Source organism: Mesocricetus auratus, unplaced genomic scaffold (genome assembly GCF_017639785.1).
Source record: "Mesocricetus auratus isolate SY011 unplaced genomic scaffold, BCM_Maur_2.0 Super-Scaffold_100020, whole genome shotgun sequence".
Taxonomy (NCBI): domain Eukaryota; kingdom Metazoa; phylum Chordata; class Mammalia; order Rodentia; family Cricetidae; genus Mesocricetus; species Mesocricetus auratus.
Window position 1 is genome coordinate 41,340,759 of NW_024429201.1, and position 9,773 is coordinate 41,350,531.

At 48.0% G+C, this 9,773-nt stretch overlaps 1 protein-coding gene across 1 annotated transcript in view; it reads right to left on the reverse strand.

Moving 5' to 3' along the window:
- Ell2 (elongation factor for RNA polymerase II 2) overlaps positions 1-8,839 on the reverse strand; it is a 68,081-nt gene extending 59,242 nt beyond the window's left edge. The window contains exon 1 of the mRNA XM_040728958.1: positions 8,564-8,839. Within this exon, the coding sequence (XP_040584892.1) occupies positions 8,564-8,710 (147 nt within the window). The 5' untranslated portion in view covers positions 8,711-8,839. The remainder of the gene's footprint in view (positions 1-8,563) is intronic.
- Positions 8,840-9,773: the final 934 nt, after the last annotated feature.

The window sequence follows — 9,773 nt, forward strand, 5'->3', positions numbered from 1 at the left end:
GAGAAGTGTTTTCATGAGGTACAATTCAACAAGTAAGTGCTTAATTCTACCCCAGAGCCAAAACCAAGACACCCCACCCAAACAGGGGGAGGTGATCTGGAAGAAGTCGTGCTGGCATATTCAGGGCCTTCAGCAATCAAGGCATTTCAAAATGACACTGAAAATGGCAATCCAGGTAAGATACGGAATTACTCAATTTCAGTAATCACTAATGACAGAAACCACAAGAGTTCTGAGTTCCATGCTGACATCAAATTTGATTTTCATATTACCTATGTCCTATGATAGCCATATTAAAGGGCACTTTATAGAGATTATTGAATAAAAGAAGTCTATAAAAATACGAGCAAAAGTTAAGAGCTCTGTTCAAACCAACATTGTTTTCTAATCCCAACTTTCCTTAAAACATCAACAGCTCCACAATTTCCATCCTATGGAGGGAAAGGCAAGGTATAACAAACAAACCTATCTAACTTCTCCTCCTCCTCCTCCTCTTCTCTTCCCTTCCCCTCCCCTCCTCTTCTTTCCTTTACTCTGATTCTTGTAGCCCTGGCTGTCCTAGAACTCCCTTTGTAGAGCAGGCTGGCCTTGAACTCACAGGACTCCGGTGAGTTCCTGAGTCCTGTGAGTTCCTCTACAGCTGCCTCCTGAATGCTGGGATTAAAGGTGTGTACCACCCCACCCAGCTTCTCACCTGTATTTTTAAATTCGGAACATTTAATCAGCTGATGTCTTTTGAATACCAAAGATGGAGTGAATTTTCACCAAAAATGGTACTTATTTTATTGCCTTAGCTCCTCTAGTTCCCTCTCACATTCATCTCAAGCTCCCAACTGTTTTTTACTCCCTACCCCCCTCACTTTTTAAGCTATTGGTACCCTGACTATTATCAACGCCAAGACATTCCAACTTGCTGCTCTTCCTCCTTTAAAATCCTGTTAAGATCTAGTGAGTTTGTTCATCTCTAGTAAGTACCAATAGACCTAGTGCGTGTGGCCTAGTATAGATTGCACAATCATTGCTGGCCTGGACCACCATGTGCCTTCCCAATTCATTTCTGTATTCCCATATTCACATCACAGTCACTTTCAACACCAAACCCAGCATTTTAATGCACTGCTTGGGCACCTTAAATTTCCACTCAGTCTCTCCACAGTAATGAAGAACAAAGACCAAACTACTCAGTAAGGTAATCAGCCTGCTCCAACCTGCTGGCATGCCCTTACAACCAGCTGTTTTTCCTCCTTCACTCTGGCTTAAGTGAAATAGGTTCTTTCCAGCAATCCTCAGACATCGCACCAGCGTTTATATCACTGGTCCTTACTTACCCATGACACTTGGTCGAATGGAGATGTGGTCACCCAGACCAGCTTCTAGTCACTAAAAATCTTAACGCCCCAAGGCTTATTTCTAAACTAATAGCACAAAAGACTGCGGGAAGCAACGAAGTCCATGCTAGTCTAATGATGTAATGACTAAAAAAGCAGCAGCCCAATGCTGGAAGAGGTCAATGCATGGTGCTGATTGACTCAGGAGTTTTTAAAGTAGCATATAGATTAATATGATCTTCCTATGTCTTCTGTTACACAGCCATACAATTTGAGAGAGTTTTGGACCATGATGGCAAAATACTAGAAGACCTTAAATTTTAACCCTTTTTGAATTTACTCACAAGAACCTTAACACCACAGCAGGAATTACAGATGGTAGCAATTTAAGAAATAAGAAAGGACATCTTTTTAAAAGATGAGAAAACATTAATAAAACAAAGCCAGAGAAAGGAGTTCTGTCTGGTGAACCTGACCTGAATTACACCATGTCTTTAGCTTTAATTTGGCAGTAGAAACACAGTCAATTTATTATATTATCTTCTACATTTCTGCTCAGGTCATAGGAAATGTTCTATACAGCAGTGTGGTATGTAGAAGAGTCAAATGTGAGGGTCTACTACATGCTCTTTCTTTTTCTTTATTGTAAAAGCAGAAATGCCCATCATACCATGTTTTAGGGATATCTTCTCCAACAATTCACATATGTTTGGCCCCCAATAGCTGGATGATGGTGCCAGCTCCAAAGCTTCTTTATGGCAAAGAAAAGGTTCACTGCAAACTGTTAAAAATGACCCAGACTGTCTTCCTCTGGCCCTGTCAATGGCCTGACAAGTGCTACAGCCTCTATAACCTTCCCTGAGTGTTAAAGGAGCAAATGAAAAGGTTGAACCTAACCTAGAGACTATCCTTGGTAAGACTCCCTGGAAGGCCATTCGAAGAATTCTATACTCTTTTTAAATTCCTTTCTTGTACATGTTCCAAACTCTCACACAGGATCTTTTTCTCGTCTCCCAATCTGGGTGCCAAGGTTCCCTGGCTATCTTTTTAGGCAATCTGGCTACCACTTTTCTTCAGGAAGGAGCACTGTCTTTGCACTGAGAACTGAGTCATCTGGATAAACATTTCTAGTAGAGAATTGGGGCACAAACTTATCTTTCTTTGTTTAAAAGCTGCAAGCATGTGAAGATCAAGTGCTGGCTGAAAATGGGTCCAAGATAAAAGTAGGTGACATTTAAATTAAATCTAGCTACACTTTTGAAACCAAACGAGTGGAATCTACAACAACCCTCATGGTTTTACTCAATAAATACATCTGACAACACTGGTACTGTTGTGGCAGCAAGTCTAGAACCTGAGGCAGCAGCTGGAAAAGAACATCTTCTGGGTTTACAAAGTAGATTGCTGAAAATTAATAGACATAATTATTTGGGAGTAAAAAGAACGAAGCATGGGATAATTATTTTGTGTCTTTTAAAAACATGATTTACTTATTTTAATTTTATGCACATTGGTGTTTTGCCTGCATGCATGTCTATGTGATGTTGTCCAATCCCCTGCAACAGGAGTTACACAGTTGTGAGCTGCCATATGGGTGCTGGAAATTGAACCCTGGTCTAGTAGAAGAGCAGCTAATGCTCTTAACTGCTGAGCCATCTCTCTTAACCTACAGTAAATCAATTGCTAAAAACCTCAGGTAACCTACAGTAAATCAATTGCTAAAAACCTCAGGCATGGAAGCCTGTCCTACCACCTGTTGAAGCAAGAACTAAAGAAAAAAAAGATCAAGTGACACACTACCTGGAGCTTCCATGAAGGACAATGACATAGGAGACTAATTTAAGACAGTATGTTTTGATTAGGAATAATATATAATCTTAAAAATACTGATATTGACTCTTCACTCAATTAAGAAGTACACTTGTAAAAAAGTTTCAAACTAAATTTTTTCTAAACTACAATAGTCAAAGCAAAATAACAACAACAACAACGATAATTTCAAGCCAATAGAACTGACAAAAGAATTAAATGATTCCTACCCAAAGGCAGCTGTTACCTGATCTTCAGGGATGGAAAATGAATATCTATGCTCCCAAACACAGCCACGTAAGACTTTTATGGCATAGTTGAGAAAGCATAATAATATTTGAGCCAACCACTTCTAAAGTTTTTGGTTTTTGTCTTCTGAGACAAGGTTTCTTTCTTTTGTATTGTTCTGGAGGCTGTTGGTCCAGCCTGGCCTCGAACTCACAGAGATCCACCTGCCTCTGCCTCCCGAGTGCTGGGATTAAAGGCGTGTGCCACCACCGCCCAGCTGACAAGCTTTCTTTTTATAGTCTTGGGATTCACTCTGCAGACCAGGAAGTCCTGGAACTCACAGAGATTCACTTGCCTCTGCTACCTGAGTGCTCAGATTAAAGTGGTGTGCTGCTGCCACCATTACCTGGCTACTTTTGAAGCTTTAAGCAAACATTTTTATAAAAGGATGAGGGAGCCAGCCGGTGGTGGCTCACGCCTTTAATCCACTCAGGAGGCAGAGGCAGGCAGATCTCTGTGAGTTTGAGAACAGCCTGGTCTACAGAGCTAGTTCCAGGACAGCCTCCAAAACAATACAGAGAAACCCTGTCTCGGAAAACCAAAAAAAAAAAAAAAAAAAAAAAAAAAAAGAATAAATAAATAAAAGGCGGAGGGAAGGGAGTTACAAGTTCAAGATGTGCTTGAACCACTAAATAAATTCAAGACCAGTTCTTGTAACTCAGTAACACCCTGCCTTAAAACAAAACAAGGAAAGAAGCAGGAGACTGGACCCTGGAATTAGCTTAGCTGGGAGAAGAGTATTTGGCCAGCACATAAAAAGCCCAACACCACTTCAAACAGTGGGTAGCGCCACATGGCCTGCAATCCTAGTACCTGGGAGGTGGAGGGAAGAGGATCACAAGTTCAAGGCCATCCTCAGCTCTACAGCATTTTCCAGGCCAGCCTGGAGTACACGTGATGCTTTTCCCAAAGGCAGTTGGGGCTGTAGTGCAGTGGTAGAGAGAGTAATTGCCTAGCACTTGTGAGGCTCTACATTTAACGTGAGGCCTGGGAATTTAAAAAATAAAAATAAAATAAAACACCAAGCTGATGGGCTCAGCAATAACAAAATCTAAAAACAGCATTTTGAGATTTCTTTTAATTATATAAAATTTAATTATATAAAATGTCAAAAGAAAGAAAGCTATATTAGTAAGGAAGTTAGCTAAAATGTATTTTAATTTTATATACAGTTTGACATTTGGGGGAAATATAAAATAGTAATATAAGCTCTTCTCACATATGCTGAGCACAGGAAGACCATGCAATCACAGACCATAAAGTTGTAATTTAAGATGGCTTTTAATTTAAAGTCATCTAAGTTTAGACAAAGCGTGACATCCTACATACCTGTATTAAAACATCTGACTTGTCCTTTAAATCATGAAAACTTTCCAGTTACTAGTTTATATATAAGCATTTTTTAAACTGGTTCCTTATTCAAAGTGGGTGAAAAGCAACATCTAACAGACATTCATTCCACCTGTAACTCTCAGCATTCATATGCTTATTTACAAACAGTCTCCAAATTTCTTCTCTGAAAACAGAAAACTTGAATCACAAAGGCAAATCAAGTTTAGTGTGATCTGAGACAACCAAGAGTCCAGGATCTCCATTGGATGCTGTTTCTGTGAGCCCTGATAACCCAGAGCTCAATACACATGCTTGATTGTATCTACAGGATTATATACTTTGCCTAAATCATAGCTTCAATATTCCTAACTCTACTTCTGTGAAACCCCATGCCAAGAGGAATATTTAGAAGAATAAATCTAATAGATAAAACAATATGAACAAAAAGAACTCTTGACACTTAACTTGACAAATAAAGTTTTGGCCCTTAGAAAAATCATTAAAAAAAAACTCAATCCAGGCGTGGTGGTACACACCTTTAATCCCAGCACTTGGGAGGCAGAAGCAGGCTGATCTCTGTGAGTTTAAGGTCAGCCTGGTTTACAGAGTGAGTTCCAGGACAGGCTCCAAAGCAATACAGAGAAACCCTGTCTCAAAAAACCAAAACCAAAAAAGCCCCCCCCAAAACAAACAAACAAAAAAACCCAGAAAGCCATTTAAAAAAAAGCAAAAAACCCCATCATCTCTTTTATTATGTCAAAGCTTCTTGGTAATGATTTGTCATCAAGTACTGTCCTCTACTCCTTCAGGAGCAGTTTTATGTAAGAAATAAAAACCATCCCCCAATCCAGAGAGATTGTAGGATTAACTATCCTTAAACTTTCCTCGTGTTATCTACCACAAGCCAACAGTCTCAAACAGCAGTTACTGCTTGTGATGGGAAGTGAAAGAGACCAAATAAATACCTTTCCACTGGAGGAAGAAAGGGTTCAGGCAGATGCCCACTGCTAGCAACTTCGACTGTGCCAGGTGGGGAGCCCTGGTCTGGCTGACCCAGAAGAGGCACCCAGGCAAGGCCATGGGAGGCACAGCCATGTATTCCAGAGAACCCTGCAGTGTCAGGAGAGAAGAGCCCAGGCTTGTCATTTTCACCTAGGGATACACTCCATTTTCCAAACTGGGCGTTGGCGTCCCACACCTTTAATCCTAGCACTTGGGATTAACAACAACAAAAAGCATGGTTTGCATGACACAACTCAGGCCAAGAGCTGGTTAATTCAGGCAACGTCTAAAAGAAAGGGCCAAGTCAGCTTATCCAATGCCTCCCACCAGCAGCATACCACTGTTCCTGTCACCAGCTTTTCAGGAGAACTGGAATTCTAAGGCTAATTCAATCTACCAGGCTTCACATTTAGAAAAGTGGAGACACGTGACTGATCCAATCCATTAATTTACATGCCAGGAAGGGAAAACGAGTGATAATACAAACAGGCATTAAGGACAGTTAAGAACAAAGCCACCGACTTCAGTATCTTTAATTAAAACAAGCAACATTAAAAAACAAAACTAATAAACTAATAGTGTTGACAGAGAAGCAATTTTAGATCTGGAAAGATACTGACATGTAAACACAAGTGAACTGCCCACTCTAAACACCCTGAAAATCTAAAAACCCTGTGGAAACACCAGGCAGAAGCAAAGGCAAGAAAACTCCCTTCTAGGGCTCCAGGGGACATGCAGACCAGTGGACACCGGGGATTCTCTGTCACTGCAGTTATCCTGGGCACTATCTTCTCTTGTCTTCAATTCCCAACAGTGTGTGGTGCAATTATCACTAACTGTACAGTTTGCCTGTTGTCTCCCAAAGTGGCTGACCGACCTCCAGTTCCTGGAGGGGACTTCCCACTCCACTGTATTGCGCCCTTCCTATCCCCGGGTCTGTTTGGTTTGGTTTTTAACTGGGGTCTGGGCTCTTGTTACCTCCCTGACCTACCTTCTTCCCACTGCCACTCTTTCTATGCCTTAGAACCTTATCTCTCCATCCTGCAGAGCCCAGCTTCTCTCCACTGTCAGCCTCGGCCCAGATGCCTCCCTGTACATCTGGCTTTCCCCAAATGGGCCTCCCACTCCATGCTGGTGCTGGCCTCGTTCTTGCCTCTGAACCTGTCTGGAGAGTAGCTCCTAGCACATTCGGTTTGGAATGTCTTCTACCTTTCTGTATCTTTACTGGAGGCTGTATCGTGTCTCCTAGCCATGTTTGAGGTGTCCTCCCGGGGCATCAAGAAGGTATATTTCTCTGTGCCTGTGCTCCCTCCCTCCATCCTCCTCAAAACCTGTGACTATTTTCACCATATGCTTCTCTGTACATAACATGCGTCCAACCAACCAATGCTTTGGAAGCCTCCCGAGGCTTGACGGTTCCCTTTTCTGTTTATAAATTCCCTGAACTTATATACTCCCAAGACATAGACAATTGTTTGTGGCCGCCTCCGTGTGTATGCGTGTGTGGGAGCCTCTGGAAGCTCTGCTGGCCCAGGTTTCTGCCTCTCCGGTGGCTCTGCCTAAGACTGTTTTTCTCTGTATGCATTTAAAGTGCTTGACACTAGTGGGAGCTCAACAGATGTTAGTTCTTTTCTCCACTTTTATCTAAGTATGGGAGGTCTAAGTCGGGTGTCCCTCTGCCTAACTGTGCCTGTTTCATAAGACGAACTGGAATATATTCCTTAGTAGGCACCGAGCTATTTCATAAAGCCCCGCGGGATGCAGCTCCTTCCGTCTGTCTCTCTGAACAAAATGTCACTGGTCCCCCATATGGTACAGCCTTTCCCTTTGACAATGAGTCCACTTTCTACTCCCTACTCTACACCCCCCTACTACATGTCCACAATCGGCTTCCTTGTATGCCCAGGGAGTTAAACGTCGTCCGGTGCCCCACTCTTTCAAGTGTGAAAGTGTTCCTGGCTTTGGACTCCGACTGCGCGTTACGTACCCCCGAGCCCCTTCTTGTAGTAGACAGGCGCTCGCGGCGTGGGACACCCCAGGTTTCCGTCCGGGGCCCAGGCAGAGATCCGAGTCTCTGCTCAGGACGCCCGGTGTCTCCCCACAACCTCCGGGCTCGCTCCTCGCCCACCACAGCGAGTCAGCAGCACAAGACGAGGCGCGCCTCCCTCTCGGCTGCGCCGGGCTTCCGAGAATTCCACTCCCCAGAACCTGCCGTCCCGTTCCTGGCTCCGGTTGTGTCTGGGGCTTCGGGTGTCTCTCCCCGGGATGTGATGTCGCTTGGCCGCCTCGCGGGACGCGTCCCCGAGCCCCTTCCCCCTCCCCGCGGCGCCGGTACCCCGGCCGCCCCGAGTCTTCGGCGTACACGGCCGCCTACACGCGGGGTGCCAGAGTCTGCAAGTCCCCGAGGACCAGTCCCGTCCCCACCCCACGGGGCGCCGCCGCCCCTCGGCGTGTCCCCGGACGCTCCCTCGCCCCGGCGGCCGCGGCCCCGGCTTCTTTACTGGTAGCTGCGCGCGCCCTCTCCGCGGGCAGGGCGGCCGCCGCGCCTCTCTCCTCCAGGCCCGCGGACGCCGTCGGAAAGTCCCGCAGCCGCGGCGGAGCCCAGGCCCCGCCGACCCCGCCGCCAGGGGCCGCCCGCCCGCCCGCGTCCCCCCGGCCCCGGCCCCGGCCCGCGACGTCGGCGCCCCGGCCGGCTCGGCTCCGCGGGCGCCCGGGCGGCAGCGCCCCGGCGGCGCCGCGCCGGGGCCGGGCAGAAAGCGCCGCGGCCGCCGCCTCCCCACGCCTCGGGGGCCGCGCTCGCTCACCTTGTGGCTCTGGTACGTCTCCAGCGCCCGGATCGCCGTCTCGGTGAGCTTCACATGCAGCACGGTGATGTTGTCCTGCCCCAGCCGCCCGCACGCCAGCCCGTAGCGCTGCTCCTCCCGCAGCCCCGCCGCCCCCCCCGCCGCCATCTTAAGCTCCCCGGGGTGCCACCGCGGACGCCGCTCGGGCTCCAGCCTCCACTGCGGCCGCGGCTGCTCGGGCTCCTGCAGCCGCCGCCACAGCTACGGCCATCCCGCGGCTGACGTACTGTCATAGACTGCGCGCAGCCCGACCGCGGGCTCCCACCGCCGCCCGCCGCCCCGCCCTCGCGCCCGCGCCCCGCCCCGCCCTCCGCTCATTGGCCTGGATCCCCGCAGGGCCGCCCTCATTGGCCGTCCTTCACCTCCAGGGGGGCGGGGCCCAAAGTCGCCGGAGTTTCGCTCCGGACGGGACGTCCGACAGAGGAGAGGCTGACGTCGGGGGTGACGCGCCGAGTTAATCGCATCTGACGTCACGTCTCGTCCCGTCTCGCCCGCGGCGATTGGCTGCGCCGATTTGGGGGATCTCCCCCCCCCCCCCGCTAACTGGGCGTCAAGGTTACCAGGTCTGGTCGTCCGGGTCGGAGCCCCGCCCCCGAAGGGTAACAGTGGACCGGCCGCCCGCGGTCCCAGAGTCCCTGTCCCGTGGTCCCGGTGCCGGCGGGGCGGCTGCGGAGCTCCCCGCAGAGGAAGGTCGGCAATGCGGAGGGACGGACGGACTTTATTCCACACTTGAGGTGTCCCCCGGCCGCGGTCCCCAGGAGTCGAGGGCAGCCTTCTTCTCGGGGCGTGGGAAACGGCCGCGCTGTTGGGGGGTTTCTTCTCCCCGAGGGCTGACCTCGGCCTCGGCGAAAAGGAGCCTGGACAGCCGTTCTCCCCCAGTCTGTTGGAGACCTGGTGAGGCTGTAGGCTAGGAGAAGGTCTTCCTGAGGTTAGATGTGTGGACAGGCTGCATAGCTTTCCCCTGAGAAGGCCAACTAACTGGGTGATCAGAAACCCAAGACAAGGTCGGGGTGCAACGTATGAGAGGATAATAATACCACTAATATTAAAAATACCACAGTAAGACAATTGCTGAGCCTCGCAAGGCTGAGGATTGATTGACTGTGGAGGGTTCTAGGCCGGCCTAAGCTATAAACCGAGCCCCTGCCTACACAAACAAAAAACAAACAAA